Source organism: Chiloscyllium punctatum, chromosome 9 (assembly GCF_047496795.1).
Source record: "Chiloscyllium punctatum isolate Juve2018m chromosome 9, sChiPun1.3, whole genome shotgun sequence".
NCBI lineage: Eukaryota > Metazoa > Chordata > Chondrichthyes > Orectolobiformes > Hemiscylliidae > Chiloscyllium > Chiloscyllium punctatum.
Genome location: NC_092747.1, coordinates 42,947,554 through 42,970,206, shown reverse-complemented (window position 1 = coordinate 42,970,206; position 22,653 = coordinate 42,947,554). Strand labels below are relative to the sequence as shown.

The following is a 22,653-nucleotide window of genomic DNA, read 5'->3' as shown; positions in this document are numbered from 1 at the left end:
TGTTTACTTGCTGTATGACTCTATGGGTCTCTGACAGACCATATTAACCAAGCAGACACAAAGCAAATGGGGAGTTTTATGAATAAAGGCAGAGGACTGCAAAACCTACAAATCCTAAAACTCTAGCTGATTTTAAATGTAACATTGATGGCCAAATTGGAAACACAGTTTAAGAAGTATGTAAAAACTTCGGAGAGGGTGCAGGAGGATCGATGAGAATGGTTTCAGGGATGAGGGCTAACAGTTATACAATTAGATTAGATTAGATTAGATTAGATTACTTACAGTGTGGAAACAGGCCCTTCGGCCCAACAAGTCCACACCGCCCCGCCGAAGCGTAACCCACCCATACCCCTACATCTACCCCTTACCTAACACTACGGCCAATTTGGCATGGCCAATTCACCTGACCTGCACATCTTTGGACTGTGGGAGGAAACCGGAGCACCCGGAGGAAACCCACGCAGACACGGGGAGAACGTGCAAACTCCACACAGTCAGTCGCCTGAGGCAGGAATTGAACCCAGGTCTCCGGCGCTGTGAGGCAGCTGTGCTAACCACTGTGCCACCGTGCTGACAATGGACAGTCATAATGGTGTTGTTCTTCTTGGAGTAAATAAATGTTAAGAGAAGAAAACCAAAGAACTACAGATGCTGGAAATATGAAACAAAAACAGAAGCTGATAGAAAAGGTCTGCCAGCATTTGTGGTCAAGAGAAGAGATAGAAGCATTTAAAATCATGATTTTATATTTCGAATAAAATAAAGAGAAAATTATTTCAACGGACAAAAGGTCAGTAATCAGAAGGCAGAAACTTTGGATATTGGCAAAAGAACCAGAAGGTTTTTTTTAAATGTACACACACAAGTGGTTAGGATTTGGAGCGCACTATCTGATGGTATGATGGTAGCAGGTTCAATAGTAGCATTCAAAATGAAATTGGATCAGGACTTGGAGAAAAAAAAATGCAGGGTTATGGGGAAAGAGCCAGAGAAATGGAACTAGGGCAGCGAAAATGGAATGAATAAGTTTCAGTGCCGCAGTATTGTATAATAATTCTCCAAGATTGAGTCTCCTGCATAAAGGTGGATTAATAAAGAAAATCCCAGAGCTATAATCCCTGTTACCTTTATGAGTTATTTTAACAGAATTCAGGATGTAATTAAGATGCTTTATGCACTTGTTAAACTCTCTTCTAGCTCTAGTGCAAGGTATTTGCTGCGCACTTTTATGACAAAGAAAAGTGCATTATGTTTGACATTTTACAACAAAAAAATGTCTCCTAATGTCCATGCCTTCAACCAACACTCTAAAAGGGGTAGATTATCTTGTTACTATCAGAGCGCTGTGTGGAACATTACTCTCCTAAAGTTGGCTACCAGATTTCCCTACATTACAGCGGCTACACAACAAAAGGTACTTAACCAAGTAGAAAAGATTTTCAGACATCCTGAATTTGTGAAAAGTGCTATGAGTGCAAATTCACTATTTTCCTTACTCATATATTGTTTTGTTTTAATTGTTACCTTCTCCTCATTCAGATGAATTCCGCTGATCTCAAAGTCAAACATAAACAACTCTGCCACTCTCCTGTAAAATGAAAAATCAAATAGTCTTGTTGTAGCTCAATTAAGTAACATTTTTTTTTAAAAAAAGGTTAATTTTACAGCATCATTTTTCAATTGGATAAAATTAATCATGTCAACTTGAGTTCAAGAAATTACTTTCACTAATGTATCAGAACTGTCATGACAAAGTATCAGTTTTAGTGTCTCAGATCAGAATATCCAGTTACTACAATTACTAGAAAACTGGGCTCTTTTATAATAGACTATGTAGAAATTTAATGGAATAAATTTTTAAAAATTAACTTCAAATGGACAATTTGGCCAGATGCTGCATTAGTAACGTGGCTCCAGACTAGTAATTAATTTCATATGATGACAGGAGAAAGACAGAGAAGGGTAAGGGACTGGGGGAGGTGAGAAAGAGTGACAAGGATGTGGGGGGGAATGCAAGAGAGAAAGAGGGCAAGCGTGAGAGGGGAGAAAGAGAAAAAGAGAGACAAGAGAGAGGGGAGAAGGGAAAGAGATGTATTTACGTCTTTCATTAAATGAGGAATATTCAAGGTGTAGTCTCACCAATTCCTTGTATGACTGAAGCATAACACCTTTTAATTTTCCTCTCATGACAAAGGATAGTATCTCTCAAGCCTCCTGATCACGCTATACTTACATACTAACAATTTGAAATTCATGTACCAGAATGCCTAAATCCCTCTGCACCTGATAATTCTGCAATCGTTCTCCATTTTAATGATACTCTGCTTTATCATTCTTGCTGTCAAAGTGAACAACTTCACATTTAACCAGTAATCCAACTGCCGGATGTTTGCTCACTTACTAAGTCTATCTGTATCTGTCTGAAACTTCCCTGTCTTTTTCATATTATATTTTCCTATCTGTCTTGTAAAGTATGAATGACTCTGAACGGATCCATACCTACTAAAATAACCCAAGGAAATACCTAGAGGCCAGCACAAACCTTTCAGTACACTTTGAATTTCAGCTCTGTAACTTCATTTAGGTATAAAATGTGTGATTTTCTCAGATTATGGGTAAAAGGGAATAGGGAACAGAACTTAAAAATACCTTGTATCTGGATCCAGCAAATCCATGGCTTCTTTATCATTCAGTAAGGTTTTCAAACTATTACAAAGTTCAATATTAGTGTTCAATCTAAAAAAGGAAAAGTAGCACATTATGAATGTTGAATTATGTGATGTACTATATCAAAAATGCAGAAAACAAGTCACAAAATACATTCAATATTAGCACCACTCAATAGGCAAACTTTGAACAGTGCCTGCTTTAGTAAGCAGTGGCTGGTTATATTTTAGGCTGTTTGCTGCATGAGTTGAATGTACTGTTGGTGCAGATAATCAGACACTATTGTTTAAAGCGGTGTGTGACTTGATTCTCTTCCTCTAGGGTCAATGTCTCTGTTCTCTGTTGAAAGTGCCAATACGCTATGAACAAATAGCTTTAGTAGCAGACTCAAAGTGACACGAGACCATAAAACATAGGAGCAGAAATTAGGCAATTCTGCTCTGCCATTCAATCATGGCTTATATGTTTCTCATTCGAGAGTGTGGTGCTGGAGAAGCACAGCACATCAAGCAGCATGTGAGGAGCAGGAGAATCGATGTTTCGGGCATGTTTCTGTTCATTCCTGATGAAGGGCCCATGCCTGAAACATCGATTCGCCTGCTCCTTGGATGCTGCCTGACCTGCTGTGCTTTTCCAGCGCTACACTCTCAACTCTGATCTCCAGCATCTGCAGTCCTCACTTTCTCCTCCATGATTAGTTTCTCAACCCCATTCTCCCACTATCCCCCCATAACCCTTCATTGGCATTCCCTTGATACTCAAGAAACTATCTATCTCAATCTCAAATATACTCAATGACCGGTCTCCACAGCCTTCTGTGGCAGTGAATTCCATACATTCACCACTCTCTGGCTGAAGACGTTTCTCCTTATCTCCATTCTAAACGGTCTTCCCCTCACTCTAAGGCTATGCCCTCAGGTCCTAGTCTCTCCTACCAATTGAAGCACCTTCCCAACATCTACTCTGTCCAGGCCATTCAGTAGGTACTGTATACCTTCAGTGAGAAATTGATTATATTGTCAGAATCTTAAGAGCCTCCAATCAAAATTTGATAGTCTCATTAGTGGATCAACACGTGTTTCACAAGTAACATTTTCTCTACTGCCGTTGCTCCAAGAATATGAAGCTTGCCAGTTGGTTTAGATACAGCCTGCTGCTGCAGCTCAGAAGTCTCCAAGCGCTGTCCTCCATTAACAAATTGCTTCCTTTTCATTTTGACTCCCTTCCAGAGGAGTCATATATAGTGAATTCAAAATCTGTCTGCCTAATTTTTTACACTCATTGTTGGTGCTGGAATAGGATTTAAATAATTCCTAAATTTATACTGCAAAATGACAAAGCAGAAAATGCACATTAGTGGCATCAACATGTGGAACAATTTAAGAGTACAGGGCTGTCAACACTTATAAATAACTCCATCCCATTCTCCCAATTCCTCCACATCTGCTCAGATGAGGAAACATTCCACTCGCAAGCATCCCAGATGTCCACCTATTTTGAACAATGCGCTTTTCCTCCCTCTGTCATCCAGACAGCCCTCCACCATATCATCTCCATTCCCTGTTCCACGGCTCTAAACCCCCCCCCCCCCCCCCCCCCCCCCCCCCCAAGGCAATAAGGACAGAGTCCCCCTTGTCCTCACCTACCACCCCACCAGTCTACGCATCCAACACATCATCCTCAAACACTTCCACCAAGTCCAAATAGATCCCACCAGCAAGAACATCTTCATCTTCCCACCCCTCTCAGCCTTCCGCAAGGACAGTTTCCTCTGACAGTCCTTGGTTCAGTCCACCTCTCCCACCAAACCCCCAGGTACCTTTTCCTGCAACCAGAAGAGATATAAAACCTGGTGGTACACCACCCGTCTTCACGTCTATCCAGGGCCCGAACAGTCCTTCCAGTTTAGAAGGAGGTTGACAGCATCAGGTGCTCCCGATGTAGTCGTCTCTACATCAGGAAGACCAAATGTAAACTTAGGGAATGGCTCACCGAGCATCTCAGCTGTGTCCACAGGGGCCAACCAGACGTCTCAGTCACTGGCCATTTCAATTCCCGTTCCCACTCCCTTTCTGACATGACCATCCTTGGCCTCCTCCATTGCCAAACAAAACACAGCACCTATTGGAAGAACACCTTACCTTACGCCTGGGCACCTACAGCCTGGAGGACTCAACATCGAGTTCTCCAATTTCAAATAACCTCCCTCCTCATCCCCGGACTCCCTTCCCAGCCTCTTCCCCATCCAGCCACCAACCAGACTCATTCCTCCCACTGACCAACCAGGTTGTACCCTCTACCTGTCTTCACCTATCCCCACTTCACCACCCTGCCTCAGTCTCCCCCTTTAACTGCAGCTCCCCCACACCCATCCCCAGCCCTGAAGCATTATACCCTAAATGTTGACTTCTGCACCTCCTGATGCTGCCTGGCTTGCTGTGTTCTTCCAGCCTCCTGCCTGAACACTTACAAATAAGGCAAGGATGACATTTTATCTGCTGCAAGAGTACTTGCAAAAAGCAAGCAACTATCAAGTTATCTAGCTGAGCAGGGCTGGTACAAGAGAATCTGTCCCAATACACATATGTATCTTGTGCCCAAATCTAAATTAATATTTACTACAAATGTATATTGTATGCATTTTAAAAATGCTTAAATTGCAAACATAAGAAAAGGAGACATATAAGTGTTTCAAATACACTGGCATCGATTTCTGACTGCAGTCTGTGGCAAACGATGAAGTAATTACATAATCATGAAATATTTCATGCTATGATTAAATAATAGTTACTTTGCTCCCCAGCATCTCTCAAAATATGCTGATTTCTTATTGACCACATGCATCAGTCACACTATTATTAATTTCTAATAGTTAAAATAAGCAATATGAAAAATTCCATGATTTAGAGGTGCCAATGTTGGACTGGGGTGTACAAAGTTAAAAATCACAACACCAGGTTAAAGTCCAACAGGTTTATTTGGAGGCACACGCTTTCAAAGCGCTGCTCCTTCATCAGGTGGTTGTGGAGTATAAGATCATAAGACACAAAAATTTATAGTAAAAGTTTACACTGTGATGCAACTGAAACAATATATTGAAAAACACCTGGTTTGTTTGTTAAGTCTGTTATCTTTTAGAATGACCATGTTGGCTTCAGTTCTTTCATAAGAAAATCCCAGACCTTTTTTTAAAGTTACACTCCCAAGTGAACTTTAACAATAGGTGTTATGTCCACATAGATAATGCATTGAAGTTGTGAGGTTAAAGTCTGTCTGTCTGTGCCCCAATGTTCAGACTGATTCTATTTCTAAAAAAAAAGGGATTTACAGAATCTTACATGGATTTATGCAGTTTTTGAGCAAAATAAAATGTAATTCTGCAAGTATGCATGCGGTGGGGTGGGGGGGGAGGAGGGGTTTACTTGAGAATATAACTTTTAAAAAGTTTTGCGATTTACATTTGAAATAACCGAAACCAACATGGTCGTTCTAAAAGGTGAGATACTTAACAAACAATCCAGATCTTTTTCCATATATTGTTTCAGTTGCATCACACTGTAAACCTTTGCTATAAATTCTATGTCTTACAATTGTATACTCCACAACTAGTTGGTGAAGGAGCAAGGCTCCGAAAGCTAGTATTGCCAAATAAACTTGTTGAACTATAACCTGGTGTTGTGTGATTTTTAACTTTGAAAAATTCCACAATACCATAATTAAATTTGTCAATGGACTGGCTCTTGTGCCTTTATACCTTCATTGATGCTTGTACCACTTGTATGTGTCAGACTTTCCCAAATCATCTGAACATGGCATTGTTGATTACAGCTATAACCGAATTGCGCAATTCATTGCGAAAGATGACAGCAATAAACATTTTGCTGTCTAGTTCCTTTGCTTTTGCAATGATCCCTACATTTAAATAACACAAAAATAATATGAAGCGCAACAGACATATATGAGTACTGGAACTAAAGCACATTAGCAAAGATGGCCGAGACAGCAAAGATTTCCCAATTAGGGCATGACCAGGTGCAAGTGGTGGCGGGGAGCAGTGAGAGGAGAACAGACAAGCAAGCTCAAGAGCCACAAAAGTACTCTGAGAGTCCAAAGGAAACATAAAACACATTCACAAAAGCCATTGATGCAACTATCTCACCAATACTTTGCCTCACTCACCCTCCTGCTCCAACCCCAATAACCTCAAACCACAGGGGGCCTTTGATTTTCAGCATCTTTATTAGTGCTCCATGCTTCGGGTACTTGGAATGGAAGTAAAATCTTGCATCTATACAGTGCCATTTATGTTTTTTCAAATGCCCCAAAAGATTTCACATCCAAATGAAATTAACCAATTTTCTCCTAGAAAAATGTGGTGGCTAAGCTGTATGTTGCGAGATTGCACAAATAATTATGATCTAATGATTTTTGGATGTTTAAATTTCTACGAATTTCTACAGAGGGTTCAAGACCAACGGATCTGCTTGAGCTTAATCTCATCTATTAATGCAAAAGCTTATTTCTGTGGCAATTAATTCCATGTGAAAATTGAGAACATTTAAGCATCTTGCTCTGTAAGGCATACAAATCCCATATCAATACAGGTGGGTTAAACATTCCTAACTTGTCAATTTTACCTGGTATTTAAAATCAATAAGATTAAACTCTACCATTATCTCAGAGCCAAAACATCTGAGAATAAGATGTGAAAGGATGTTTAGAAATTGATTATTAATCTCTCAAGGTCAATGTAAAAATTTCTGTATGTCTAGTATAGAGTAAACATTCAAATATTAATCAGACTTTTCCATAGCACAGATCAAGTCAGTTAAAGCCCAGAAGATTCCAATGTCCATCGCTGGAAATGCACATTGAGTCTACAAGTTAGGACAAGTTGCATTTTTTTTCCTGAGCACTCCATAATTGTTGAATAACCCATTATCACCCTCTCATAAGAACTGCTATTTGACTGAAGGGCCAAAAACAGATTCAAATTTACACTTCAAGTATATATCAGCTTTTGTGGCTGAATTCAGGAAGAGTGGACTAATGGCTTTGCTTCTCCTTTGATTTTCAGCAATTATACACTGCAAATTCTGAAAACATACTTTTCCACCGCTGTGCCAATGGTCATACAGGTGTTCTCCGCTGCTTCCCGAAAAGAAGGGTCTGGATGTGCTACCTTAACAAAATCTGCCTAGTGTGAAAGATACAGCGATGAGTGGCAAGATTAGGTTATTTTTCTATTAATCATAAACAGTTATTTACCTAGAAATGTCATTTGCTTTTCACAGTCCAATGTTGAAAAAAAAATCAGACCTAACATTTTGAAGCTTCGGTCAATTTTCAAATTTAAATTGCTATTACATACAGGTGCAGCAGTAAGAATGATATTACCATACAACATTATCACAACGGGCTGCCAATTCGTGAACGTCCACAGAAACCACGTTTATACAGACCATGGTAAGAGAGTACAATTTCTAAAAATAACAAGCCACAAAACTCAATGAAATGTCAGCACTTTCAAAGGAATGGAATCTACCAATATGTGGCACAATGAAATTCTAATCATAGTTTTGAAGTTATGTGAAAATAACATACAGAAGAAAATTAAGTTACCACAACAAGTTAAAGCATCTGAAAACACACCAAAGGTTTTAACTGGGCAATGAAATTTTGTAAAAATATATAAAATTACAAACAGTAAAAGTGAAAGATTAAACAAGATTTTATTTATTGCTTAGACAGCAAATTTCCTGGCAAGAACTTGATTCCAAAAGGTTCAAAATTAAATGCAATACAATTCACAATTGCCAGTAATGTCAAGTTTATTTGATTGGAGTAAGTGGTCACTGATACAAAGCATTTAAAGAAATATGGAATATAAAGGAAAATAAATTAAGTAATCCCCATACTGTACAAACCAGGAAATCATCATCATCATCATCTGCAAGATTCATTCTTCAAGATTCTAAAGACTCTGGAATTCCTATGAATTGGAGGGTAGCTAACATAACCCCACTATTAAAATAGGGAATTATAGGCTGGTTAGCCTGACATTAGTAATAGGGAAAATGCTAGAATCCTAACATTCACTGCTAATAGCAGTGCACTTTGAAGACAGTGACAGGATTGGACAGAGTCAGCATGGATTTACAAAAGCTAAGTTATGCTTGAGAAATCTATTGGACTTTTGAAGATTTAACTAGCAGAGTTGATCAGGGTACCATTGGATGTGGTTTATTTGGACACTCAGAAGATGTTTAATACAGTCTGTTCTTCTGTAACATGATGGTTGCGTGCTTGTGCAACCCCACATTATAGAAAAAATCAGGCATTAGAAACAGCACTTAAAAGTGTTGGCACTGTCATTGCATTACAGCCAACACATGTTTTAATTGTTTGTGCTGTAGAAACAACGTCCTCAATTCAATCACTTTACAGTGAATCCACGTTACGAAATGCATGTTATAACAGGATGACTTGTAAGTTTCTACATAAGAGATTAGTGCATTGTGGGTAGTGTACTGACATGGATAGAGAACTAGGTGGCAGACAGGAAACAAAGAGTAAGAACAAATTGGTCATTTTCTGAATGTCAGCCAGTGACCAGTGGGGGGTACCACAGGGATCAGTGCTTGGACCTCAGATAGCCACAATCTGTATTAGATCATTTAGATGAAGGAACTAAATGCAGTATCTCTGTTTGCAGACATTACAAAAGCTATATGGGAGGATGAAATATGAGGAGGACGCAGAGATTCTTCAGTGTGATTTGTAAGTTGACTGAGTGGAAAATTGTATGCCAGAAGTAGTATAATGTGGATAAGCGTAACATTTTGCACTTTTTAAGCAATGGCATTAGATTGTAAAAGGAGGCGGTGCAACAAGACCTGTGTGCCTTGTATATCATTCAAAAAGGAAAGCAAAGCTAATTTAGCTCTACAATTAGTGGCTGTCAATGTTGAAAAACATATTAAAATATATGTACATATCAATAATAAAATGTTATCACTACTTACCAAATCAGCAACTCTACAAAGACAGTCAGAAAGTCTGTCAAAGATTTGAACAACCTGAGGACCAGGTGGTGTTCTGCATGCTTGTTCCACTAACTGCTCCATTTCGTTCAATGCATTTTCTTGAGCCACCTGAAATCCTACTGGGGAGTTCAGCTCATGTACACCAAAAAGACCCTTAAGAATAAAGTAAGAAACTTCAGTTCATAGAAAGCATTTATAGAATTTCTTTTTAATGACCACAAGACATCTGAAGGGACTTTACAACAAATAAAAGTGTTTTTGAAGTGTTGCCATAGTTATAGTACAGGAAATGCAGCAGTAAATTTGCACACAGCATGTCCCACAAACCGCAATGTGTTAATGATCAGATAATTTATTTTTGTAATGATAACTAAAAAGGCAAATATTGAGCAGGACAATGACCTGTGGTAGCACTAACATTAATGCTTTAGTATGCCAAAATCTTCCAGTCTTTCAAGATTTTGGGAAGATGCCAGAGATTTTAAAAAAGTGACAAATGTGGCAATCTTACTCAAAGATGATGCAAGAGTAGTTCCAGAAACTTCAAGTGAACCAGTTTAACATCAATACAGTATAAGGTTTTAGCAACAGTAATCAGATACTGGAGTAGCGGTGCTGGAAGAGCACAGCAGTTCAGGCAGCATCCAACGAGCAGTGAAATCGACGTTTCGGGCAAAAGCCCTTCATCAGGAATAAAGGCAGTGAGCCTGAAGCATGGAGAGATAAGGTAGAGGAGGGTGGGGGTGGGGAGAGTGTAGCATAGTGTACAATGGGTGAGTGGGGGAGGAGATGAAGGTGATAGGTCAAGGAGGAGAGGGTGGAGTGGATAGGTGGAAAAGGAGATAGGCAGGTTTGACAAGTCCGGACAAGTCAAGGAGACAGTGCTGAGCTGGAAGTTTGAAACTAGGATGAGGTGGGGGAAGGGGAAATGAGGAAGCTGTTGAAGTCCACATTGATGCCCTGGGGTTGAAGTGTTCCGAGACGGAAGATGAGGCGTTCTTCCTCCAGGCGTCTGGTGGTGAGGGAGCGGCGGTGAAGGAGGCCCAGGACCTCCATGTCCTTGGCAGAGTGGGAGGGGGAGTTGAAATGTTGGGCCACGGGGCGGTTTGGTTGATTGGTGCGGGTGTCTCGGAGATGTTCCCTGAAGCGCTCTGCTAGGAGGCGCCCAGTCTCCCCAATGTAGAGGAGACCACATCGGGAGCAACGGATACAATAAATGATATTAGTGGATGTGCAGGTAAAACTTTGATGGATGTGGAAGGCTCCTTTAGTGAAACCCAACGCACCACCTGGTATCAATTTAAGAACTGGAAAGGACAACTGCAAAAAAAAAGCTCTGTTGATCCTAGAACTCTCTCCTTACCAACATCTGGGGGCTACTGCCAAAACTGGGAGAGCTGGCTCACAGACTAATCAAGCAAAAGCCTGACATAGTTGAGTAAGTGTATAAGGTATGAGCGGTAGGGAAAGGGTTAAGTTTTGGATTGTGTAACAAAGGCTCAGCGAGCATGACTTATACCAAGTAAGAACTTGCAGTAAACAATGAGGTGCTGGAGGCAAGGGTAGTGGGTTAATGAGGTGAACAGCATTCATTATATAAAGTTGCCACAGTTGCCACTGTAATTCTGACTGTCTTATTTGGGAAATTTCATTTGGAGAATTTATTTTAATGTATTCTGCATTTGTTTACCACAAATATTTGAGATTTAAATCTGAACTGAAACTGCCTCTTCGATTGCTAAAGCACAGGAAATAGCTGTTTTCTTGCTGTTCTAGATTTTGGAATACTTTTCCTGACAGCTTTCACATTAGCCAAAGCATTAATTTGTTAAAGGAAAATAATGTTTGAGTAACCTGAATGGGGTCCCCAGACAGTTTGATTTTAGGACCATTGATGTTTGCATTTAATTGACTGAATTGTTTGGGCAGTACAATTTGGAAGTTTATGGATAGTATAAAATTTGATAATGTCATAAATAGTGAACAGAGTAACAGACCTCAACATGACTGAGAATGTTGAAATAGGCAGACACAATTTAGTGTCATTAACTGTGTGACTGTCTTCATACTGATATCCACCTTGGTAAGGAAGGAATGAGAGAGAAAGTGCAGAGATACTTTCAGCAGCTAACACAGTCGCTAGAGTTTCTCCATTCACAGGTAAAGCACGTCATCAGACCACCGTGCACCCCTCCACAACCTGATCCAATGGATCCAATTATCTCCCCAGTCATGAGCATGAAAATGGAAGATGCTAGCAACAGTGAAGAGGAGGTTGGTACTCTTGTTGTCAGCAGCCTTCCTGTGGATATTAAACCTCATGAGCTTTACCTTCTCTTTCAATCATTTAAGGGATATGAAGGTTCACTGATCAAGCTAACATCATAACAGCAGTTGGCTTTGTTACATTTAACAGCGGAGCCGGAGCAGGTGCAGTAAAGAATGCTGCGTTCACCTAGCCTGCAGCTGCAGCAGCTACATTGAATACTCAGATGTGCTGGTGTCCCCCATCTGAAACATCTCTGAAAGGATAGAAGATTTGTCAGTTTTGTGAAGCATAACTGCCCTTATCCAAGAATTCAGATTTCTCTGTCGAGTGGTGTGCAAGGACAGACTGAAGTTTGTTTTCAGGTTAGACTTTACTGAAGGACATTTTGGAGAACTGGCTCATTTCCACTCAGCTTACAGGGGATGGAGTGGTCACTAAGGACTGTGGATTTAAGAACTTTACTGGTGAATTTCTTCCACATGGGAAGATTCTTCAAATTCTATTTACTGTAACAGACTAGTAATTTTTGTTATTATAATCATTGTATGCTGTATGTCAATAACTTGCTTAAATACTGGATGTCAATGTCTTATGAAAGCTGGTAGTGCCACCTAAGTGGTTATCTTGAAATGATAAAAGGAGGGAATGTGAAAGTGTATAAAGTATGATCAGGTAGGGAAAGAGTTAAGTTTTGGGTTATGTAACAAACGCTCAGCTAGCATGACTTTGACCAGATAAAAACTTGCAGTTAACAAAGGTAGTGGGTTAACGAGGTGAAAAAGCATTCATTATATAAAGCCAGTTAACAAGGTTAAGAACATCCATTGTATAATACCAGATGGTTTAATCCTTACTGTTCATGCTCGTTGATTGTAACGGTCACCTGATCAATATAGACGTTGCCTTATTTGGATGCTGCTTGCTGTAAGTGACTATATAGCTCCTTAAGAATCTGCTGTTTGAGAGAAGACTGAGAACTCATGTCTCTGTGCACATGGGTGATTGTTCTCCCTCCCTCCAGAGCCCGGAATAAAGATGAAGGAGGTAGAGCCATATTGTGTGAATGAGTGTTTGCTTCGACTGATACAGGGATAAAGAAATGGGCCAACATAGTCATACAGAATCGTACCTTATAGACAATGTCCCAGACACCACCATCAACATCCCTAGACAGGTCTAGTCCCACTGGCAGACAGGCCCAGGAGAAGTGACAGCACAATTATGAGGAAGTTACCCTGGGAGCTCTCAACATTGACTTCAGACACCGTGAAGTCTCAGGGTACCACGTCAAATACATGCAAGGAATCCACCTGCTGGTTTTCGATACCATCCTCTTCAGCTTCCTCCTCCATGTTGAACAACACTTGGAGGAAGCACCGAGGGTGGCAAGGACACAAAATGTACTTTGGATGGGGGATTTCAATGTCTACTATCAACCGTTGTTCAGCAGCAGCATTACTGAATAGACCAGTGGAGTTCTGAAAAACAATGCTGCGAGATTGGAACTGTGGCTGGTGGTGCGGAAAGCAACAACAGTGAAAAACACACTGGACCTCATCCTCACCAATTTTATAGGTACCGCACATACACTTGGCCATGACTGCGCAAACGTTATAGAGACAAAGTCCTCTTCACATTGAGAAACCTTAGACTGTATTGTTGCCACTATCACAGTGCTAAATGGGAGAGATTTCAGATACAACTAGCAACTGAAAACTGGGCATCGATAGATTACTTTGGGCCACCAGAAGCAGAATTCTGCTCCAATACAATCTGCAACCTCAATACCATCAAGTCAGGGAATCAACATTCCCTCCGTTATAAAGCCAGAAGTTGGGGTAACTGCTGACGATTACACACAATGTTCCACACCATTCATAACTGCTCATATGATTACGCGGTCATGTCCAAGTGCAGCAGGCCATGTAAAATGTCCAGATTTGGGCTGAAAAGTAGCAAACTATATTCACACCGCTCAAATGCCAGGTAATGACCATCTCCAACAAGAGAATCTAACTACAGCCCCTCTGTTACCATCACTGAACCCACCACTATCAATATCCTAGCAATTACCATTTTAATCCATCTATTCAGTGTTTGGTCAATCTGGGAAAGTGTGAAGTTATGCACTTTGCTCGGAAGAAGAGACAGAGACTATTTTCTATATGGGGAAAGGCTTCAGAAGTCTGAAGCATACAGGGATTTAGGAGTCCTACTTCAGGATTCGCTTAAGGTTAATATAAACGTTCAGTTAGCAGTTAGAAAGTCAAATGCAATGCTAGCATTCAATTTAAGAGAGTTAGAATACAAGAACAGAGATGTACTGTTGAGGCTGTATAAAACAATGGTCAGAACGCATCTGGAATATTCAGAGTAGTGGTAGGCTCCATATCCAAGAAAGGATGTGCTGGCATTGGAGGAGGTCCAGAGGAGATTTACAAGAATGATCTGGGATGGAGGGCTTGTTATTCGAGGTGCAGTTAAGGATTTTGAAACGTAATGTTCAGAAACTTGAGGGCGGATGTCATTGAAACTAACAGAATACTGAAAGGCCTGGATACATTGGACATGAAGATGTTTCCATTAGTAGGGGAGACTAGGACCCAGAGTGAAGAGATGGCCCTACAGAATTGAGATGAGGAGGAACTTCTTCAGGCAGAGAGTGGTTAATCTGTGGAAATCATTGCCACAGAGGGCTGTGGAGGCAAAGTCACTGAGTGTACTTAAGACAGAAATAGATAGGTTCTTGATTGGCAAAGGGATCAAGGGTTACACGGAGAAGGCAGATGAATAGGGTTGAGAAACATATCAGCCATGATCAAATACCAGAGCTGAATCGATAAGCCCAACGGCCTAATTCTGCTCCTACGTCTTATGATCTTATATGCAAGCAAAATTCAGAGAAGTGTCAAAATGATAGGGTGTGAATAGTAGAAAATTTTAATTTCCCCAATATCAAGAATGGACTAGGTCTGAATGGTTTAGAAAGGTTGGGAGAACCTTCTAGAAAGTGTAGAAAGTCCAACAGAAGGGAGGTGGTACTGGACCTACTGATAGGGGAAAAAAAAACAGGCAAGATATAGATGTGGCAGTGGGAGAGCATTTGTCGATAAACCTTTCTGAATTGTGGTCATTAAGTTAATTATGGAAAAGGACTGGAAATAAAAGTTCTGAAATGGGAGAAGAATGATTTTAATAAAATATGATAAGATCTGTCCAAAGTGCACTGGGAGCAGCTGCTTGCAGGAAACTCCACATCACAGCAGTGGGAGTCATTCAAAAGAGTAACAGTGACAGTGCAGGGCCAACATGGTCCAATAAACGTTAAAGGGTACAGAGACCCCTGAATGTCAACAGATGTGCAGAATTAGATAAGAAAAAAAATGGTAGATACCAAAGGGTCAAAACCCTTTATGGGCGGCACAGTGGCTAGCACTGCTGCCTCATAGCACCAGAGAGCTGGGTTCAATTCCCGTCTCAGGCTACTGACTGTGTGGAGTTTGCACATTCTCCTCATGTCTGCGTGGGTTTCCTCCGGGTGCTCCGGTTTCCTCCCACAGTCCGAAGATGTGCAGGTTAGGTGAATTGGCCATGCTAAATTGCCCGTAGTGTTAGCTGTAAGGAATGGGTCTGGGTGGGTTGTGCTTCGGCGGGTAGGTGTGGACTTGTTGGGCCAAAGAGCCAGTTTCCACACTGTAAGTAATCTAATCTAATCAAAACAGCACTATAGAAATATAAAAATGCAGGGAGTTGCTTGAAAAAATGAATTAGGCAAGCAACGAGGGGGCATAAAAAACACATTGGAATTACATTACTGTTACCCACCAAAGACATTTTATTAAGTACATTAGGGCAAGAGAATAACCAGGAAAAGAGCAGGGACCATTGAGAATCAAAGTAGTAATGTGTTTTTTTTAATTCACTCATAGAACATGGTAGAGATTGGCTGGCCAGCATCTATTGCCTTTCCCTAGTTGCCCTTGACCATTGCAGTCCATGTGCAGCGGTTTAAGGAAACAGCTCACAACCACCTTCTCAAGGACAACTAGGGGTGGTTGATAAATGCTGGCAAGCCAGCGATACCCACATTTCACGACTGAATTTTTAAAAATACATTGTGTGGAGCTGAGAAGCATAACTGAGATTCTAAATGAGTACAGTATTTTGCATCTGTATTCATTGAAACTTGATTGAGTTTTTTGAAGACGTAATGAAGAGGACTGATGGGGGCACAGAAGCAGAGGTGATCTATACGGACTTTAAGTAAGGCCATTTGACAAGGTTCCTCATAGGAGCCTGGTTAGATCTCATGGAATACAGGGAGAACTAGCCATTTGGATACAGAACTGGCTCAAAGGTAGAAGACAGAGGGTGGTAGTGGAGGAAAAAAGCAAATTATTGTGGATGCTGAAATCTGAAACCAAAAGAGAAAATGCTGGAAAATCTCAGCAGGTCTGGCAGCATCTGTGAGGAGAGAAAAGAGCTGACCCTTTGTCAAAGATAAAAAAAAGGGAGAAATAGGGAGGTATTTATACTAGGAGAAAAAGTGAGGACTGCAGATGCTGGAGATCAGAGCTGAAAATGTGTTGCTGGAAAAGCGCAGCAGGTCAGGCAGCATCCAAGGAGCAGGAGAATCGACGTTTCGGGCATGAGCCCTTCTTCAGGAATGAGGAAAGTGTGTCCAGCAGGCTAAGATAAAAAGGTAGGAAGGAGGGACTTGGGGGAGGGGCGTTAGAAATGCGATAGGTGGAAGGAGGTCAAGGTGTGGGTGATAGGCCGGAGTGGGGGTGGGGGGCGGAGGGGTCAGGAAGAAGATTGCAGGTTAGGAAAGCGGTGCCGAGTTCGAGGAATTTGACTGAGACAAGGTGAGGGGAGGGGAAATGATTTCTCCAATTTCCTCATTTCACTTGTACCTCTTTCAATTTGGTGTGTTATATTTCTTGCTCCCATTGTGGTCTCTATATCGGAGATATAAAACGTCGACTGGGTGATTGCTTTGCTGGAGTACCTTTGGTCTGTACACAATCAGGTCCCGGACCTTCCCTTGGCTTGCCACTTCAACACACAATCCTGCTCCCATACCCACATGTCTGCCCTTGGCCTGCTGCAATGTTCCAGTGAAGCTCAACGCAAACTGGAAGTACAGCATCTCATCTTCCAACTAGGCACATTACAGCCTGCCGGTCTCAACATTGAATTCTGAAGAAGGGCTTATGCCTGAAACGTCAATTCTCCTGTTCCTTTGATGCTGCCTGACCTGCTGCGCTTTTCCAGCAACACATTTTTAAGCTCAACATTGAATTCAACAACTTCAGATGATTATTCTATCTCGACCCCTCTGTTTTCATTCTGCTCCATAATTTTATTTCATTTATTTTATTTATCATTTTTGATTTTTTTTAAACTGTTCTGTATCTCTTATTTCTTGATTGTCTCTCTTTCTCTTGCTCCCCACACTCTCATCACCCTTTTCCTCTCCTCTTCCCCCTTTGCTACCCTTCTCCCCTGTTTTCCATTTTGCCTCTGCTTCACCCATCCCCCACATATTTTGTCACATAGTACTGGCTTCAGCCTTGGTCATTCACAGCTCCTAATCTCCCTATGCACTGTCATTATCACCTCTTTATTGCTACCTTTGCTTCTGGAGCCATGACTCACCTTCTCTCAGCCTAATATAAACACTCCTTATTTCTCCCTTTTTTTTATCTTTGACAGAGGGTCAGTTAGACTCAAAACATCAGCTCTTTACTCTTCTCACAGATGCTGCCAGACCTGCTGAGACTTTCCAGTATTTTCTCTTTTGGTGGTGGTGGAGGATTGCTTTTCAGACTGAAAGCCAGTGGAGTGCCACAAGGATCAGTGCTGGGTCCATTACTTTTCATCATTTATATAAATGATTTGGATGTGAACATAGGAGGTATAATTAGTAAGTTTGCAGATGACACCAAAATTGGAGGTGCAGTGGACAACGAAGAAGATTATCTCCAAGTACAACAGGATCATGATCAGATGGACCAATGGCCGAGGAGTGGCAAATGGAGTTTAATTTCGATAAATGTAAGGTGCTGCATTTTGGAGAGGCAAGTCAGGGCACGGCTTATACAATTAATGATAAAGTCCTGGGGAGTGTTACGGAGAGAGACCGTGAACTGCAGGTTCATGATTCCTTGAAAGTGGAGTCGCAGATAGATAGGATAGTAAAGTAAGCGTTTGGTATGCTTTCCTTTATTGGTCAGAGCACTGAGTATAGGAGTTGGGAGGTCATGTTGTGCCACTGATTATGCCACTTTTGGAATATTGTGTGCAATTCTGGTCTCCTTCCTGTCGGAAGGATGTTGTGAAACTTGAAAGGGTTCAGAAAATTTTTACATGGATGTTGCCAGGGTTGGAGGGTTTGAACTATAGGGAGAAGGTCAATAAGCTGGGGCTGTTTTCCCTGGATCATCAGTGCTTGAGGGATGATCTTATAGAGGTTTATAAAATCATGAGGCATGAATAGGATAAATTGGGTGGGGAGTCCTGAACGAGACTGCATAGAGTTAGGGTGAGAAGGGAAAAATTTGAACGGTACCTTTTTCACACAAAGGGGTAGTGCGTGTATGGAATGAGCTGCCGGATGAAATGGTGGAGACTGGTACAATTATAACATTTAAAAGGCAGTTGGATGGGTATATGGATAGGAACGGTTTAGAGGGATATGAGCTAAGTGCTGGCAAATGGTACTAGATTAAGTTAGAATATCTGATCGGTATGGACAGGTTGGATCAAAGGGTCTGTTTCGTGCTGTGTATCTCTATGACTGCAGAGATGGACAATGTATGTCTAGAAATCAAGGAGAGCAATTATGGTACATTTGAACAAATTAGCATTGAGAGGGAGCAGTTATTAAAAGTTTCAGCAGCCCAAAAATGGAAAAAACCCCAGACCCAGAAGAGGTGTATCCAAGGCTGCAGTGGGAGACAACGGATGAGACTACAGGGGCTATATCATTACTTTTCAAATTCTCTCTGGCAATGAGAGGCACCAGAAGATTGAAGAAGAGCAAATGTAGTACCATTGTTCAAGAACGATGGAAGGAACAAACAAGAAACTACAGCCCAGGGAATCCAACGTCTGTGGTAGGGAACCTGTTGGAAAAAATTCTGAGGGAGAGAATTAATCTCCACTTGGAAAAGCAAGGATAAATCAAAGATAGTCAGCATAGCTTTGTAAAGGGAGATCATGTTAAATAATATTACTTAAATTTTTAAGGTGACTGGATATGTAAGGGGCAGGGGGAATGACATAGTATACATGGACTTCAGTAAGGCTTTTGACAATATCTCATGTCAGACTGGTTAAGAAGGTTTTAGGATCAAAAACACAAAGGCAGATTATCAGAATGTCAATAGTTAGAGAAGGGAGAGGCGCTACAAGATCTGAGGGCCCTTCTAAATCAATCAAAATAAATATGCAGGTGCAGCAGGCAATGAGGAAGACAAATGGTATCTTAGCTTTCATAGTGAAAGAATTCAAATGTCGGAGCAGGGTTTTCTAGCTGCAATTGCACAGGGCCATGGTGAGACCATGCCTGTGGTATTGTGTGCAGTTTTGATCTCCTCAAAGTCATAGAGATGTACAGCATGGAAACAGACCCTTCGGTCCAACCCGTCCATGCCGACCAGATATCCCAACCAATCTAGTCCCACCTGCCAGTACCCGGCCCATATCCCTCCAAACCCTTCCTATTCATATACTCATTCAAATGCCTCTTAGATGTTGCAATTGTACGAGCTTCCACCAAATCCTCTGGCAGCTCTTTCCATACCTGTACCACCCTCTGTGTGAAAACGTTGCCCCTTAGGTCTCTTTTATATCTTTCCCCTCTCACCCTAAACCTATGGCCCCTAGATCTGGACTCCCCGACCCCAGGGAAAAGACTTTGCCTATTTACCCTATCCATGCCCCTCATCATTTTGTAAACCTCTATAAGATCACACCTCAGCCTCTGACGGTCCAGGGAAAACAGTCCCAGCCTGTTCAGTATCTCCCTGTAGCTCAGATCCTCCAACCCTGGCAACATCCTTGTAAATCTTTTCTGAACTCTTTCAAGTTTCACAACATCTTTCTGATAGGAAGGAGACCAGAATTGCACACAATATTCCAACAGTGGCCTAACCAATGTCCTGTACAGCCGCAACATTACCTCCCAACTCCTGTACTCAATACTCTGACAAATAAAGGAAAGCATACCAAACACCTTCTTCATGATCCTATCTACCTGCGACTTCACATTCAAGGAGCTATGAACCTGCACTCCAAGGTCTCTTTGTTCAGCAATACTCCCTAGGACCTTACTATTAAGTGTATAAGTCCTGCTAAGATTTGTTTTCCCAAAATGCAGCACCTCGCATTTATCTGAATTAAACTCCATCTGCCACTTCTCAGCCCACTGGCCTATCTGGTCCAGATCCTGTTGTAATCTGAGGTAACCCTCTTCACTGTCCACTACACCTCCAATTTTGGTGTCATCTACAAACTTACTAACTATACATCTTATGCTCACATCCAAATTATTTATGTAAATGACAAAAAGTAGAAGGCCCAGCACCAATCTTTGTGGCACTCCACTGGTCACAGGCCTCCAGTCTGAAAAACAACCCTCCACCACCACCCTCTGTCTTCTACCTTTGAGCCAGTCCTGTATCCAAATGGCTAGTTCTCCCTGTATTCCATGAGATCTAACCTTGCTAATCAGTCTCCCATGGGGAACCCTGTCGAACGCCTTACTGAAGTCCATATAGATCACATCTACTGCTCTGCCCTCATCAGTCGTCTTTGTTACTTCTTCAAAAAACTCAATCAAGTTTGTGAGACATGATTTCCCCACGCACAAAGCCATGTTGACTATCCCAAATCAGTCCTTGCCCTTCTAAATACATATACATCCAGTCCCTCAGGATTCCTTCCAACAACTTGATGTTCTATTGATGGAGGGAGTGTATATAAGGTTTATCAGACTGATTTCTGGGATGGTAAGCATTATGTATTAAGACAGACTGATTCATAGAATCCATACTGTGTGGAAACAGGCCTTTTGGCCCAACGAGTCCACACCAACTTTCCAAAGAGTAATCCTTCCAGAACCTTTCCCCTACCCTATTACTCTACACACCCCTGACTAATGCACCTAACCTGCACATTCCAGAGCACTATGGGCAATTTAGTATCGCCAATTCACCTAACATTCACATCCTTGGATTATAGGAGGAAACCAGAGCACTCAGAGGAAACCCACGCAGACAAAGACAGAATGTGCAAACTCCATACAGACAATTGCCTGAGGCCGGAGTTGAACTCAGGTCCCTGGTGCAGTGAGGCAGCAGCACTAACCATGAAGCCATATGCCACTATGTTAGAACTATGTTCACTGGAGTTTAGAAGAACAGAGATACATTTCAGAAACGTATAAAATTCTAAAAGGATAAACAGAGTAAATGCAGGAAAGTTGCTCTCAATAACTGGGGCAGCTAGAACTCAAAGTCACAGACTAACAATATGGGTAGGCCAATTAGGACTGAAATGTGGTGAGCCTGTGGAATTCTCTGCCACAGAAAACAGCTGAGGCCAGAACATTAAGTGTTTTCTAAAGATTTAGATATAGCTTTTGGGTTTAAAACTGATCATAGGATATGGGGAAAAAGTGGCAACAGGGTATAGAGTGGCTATGATCATAATGAATGGTGGAGTAGGTCCAAAAGGCCTATTCCCGCTTCTATTTTCTGTGTCAATCCAGGGCAAGTCGTAAAAATCGGATTCAAAATTGGCTTAAGCAGGGGATGATGGTTGAAGGATATTTGTGTGACCGGAAACATGTATCCAGTGATGTACCACATATGTCAGCGCTGGGTCCTTCACTGATCTAGAGGTGAATGTAGAATGCATGATCAGCAAGTTCACAAGTAAAACAAAATTTGTATGTGCAAATAATGAGGAAAGCCTTAGACTACAAGACAATATAGACCAGCTGGTCAGATGCAAGTAGAATTTAATCCTGAAAAGTAAGGTGATGCATTTTCATATAATCATAGAATCCCTACAACGCAGGTAGAGGCCATTCGGTCACTCGAGTCTGTACTGACCCTCATTGAGTGCTGTCAAAACTCTTCGACTTTATTAGAAACGAATCTATTAAAACTCGGTGCAGTGGCCGGGCTGAGCTTTAACAGTTTAACGTGCAGCAACCTCGTGCACATTCCATTGAAAGTGTCACTCACCACGTTCTTCCCGAACAGATCCACCTTTCTCCTCGGTTTGTCATTGAAAGCCGCTCCCACCGGAGACCACGAAGTGGAGACATTTCTGTAGATCTTTAAGCGACCAGCTTGAATACATTTAAAGAGTCTCATCAACTGTCTGTTCAACATATCCAGGAACTCGCGCTCCAACGCAGGCCAAAGACTTCCGGCATCGCATACCACTGCGCCTGCGTACTGTGACAGCGGCCTTCTGGGAGTTGGAGTTCTTGACCATTGCTCGGAACGAGCATGCGCGATATGAAAATGTTACCCACAAACTTGGTAACCCCCGTGGGATGGAAAGGTCATGTTATTGACAAGGGGTGCACCATACATTTGAGATATAGCCATGCTAAGACTGATCTAAAGGGGAATTTAAGACATTGGGAAG

General features: G+C 41.5%; 1 protein-coding gene across 1 annotated transcript in view; it reads right to left on the bottom strand.

Annotated features, from left to right (window-relative positions):
• Positions 1-22,436, bottom strand: part of LOC140481338 (mitochondrial intermediate peptidase-like) — a 159,149-nt gene extending 136,713 nt beyond the window's left edge. Inside the window, exons 1-5 of the mRNA XM_072577353.1 lie at positions 22,242-22,436; positions 9,696-9,869; positions 7,779-7,867; positions 2,653-2,739; positions 1,528-1,591 (exon numbers count right to left, since the gene is read on the bottom strand). Of these exons, the coding sequence (XP_072433454.1) occupies positions 1,528-1,591; positions 2,653-2,739; positions 7,779-7,867; positions 9,696-9,869; positions 22,242-22,391 (564 nt within the window). The 5' untranslated portion in view covers positions 22,392-22,436. The remainder of the gene's footprint in view (positions 1-1,527; positions 1,592-2,652; positions 2,740-7,778; positions 7,868-9,695; positions 9,870-22,241) is intronic.
• Between the last annotated feature and the right edge of the window lie 217 nt (positions 22,437-22,653).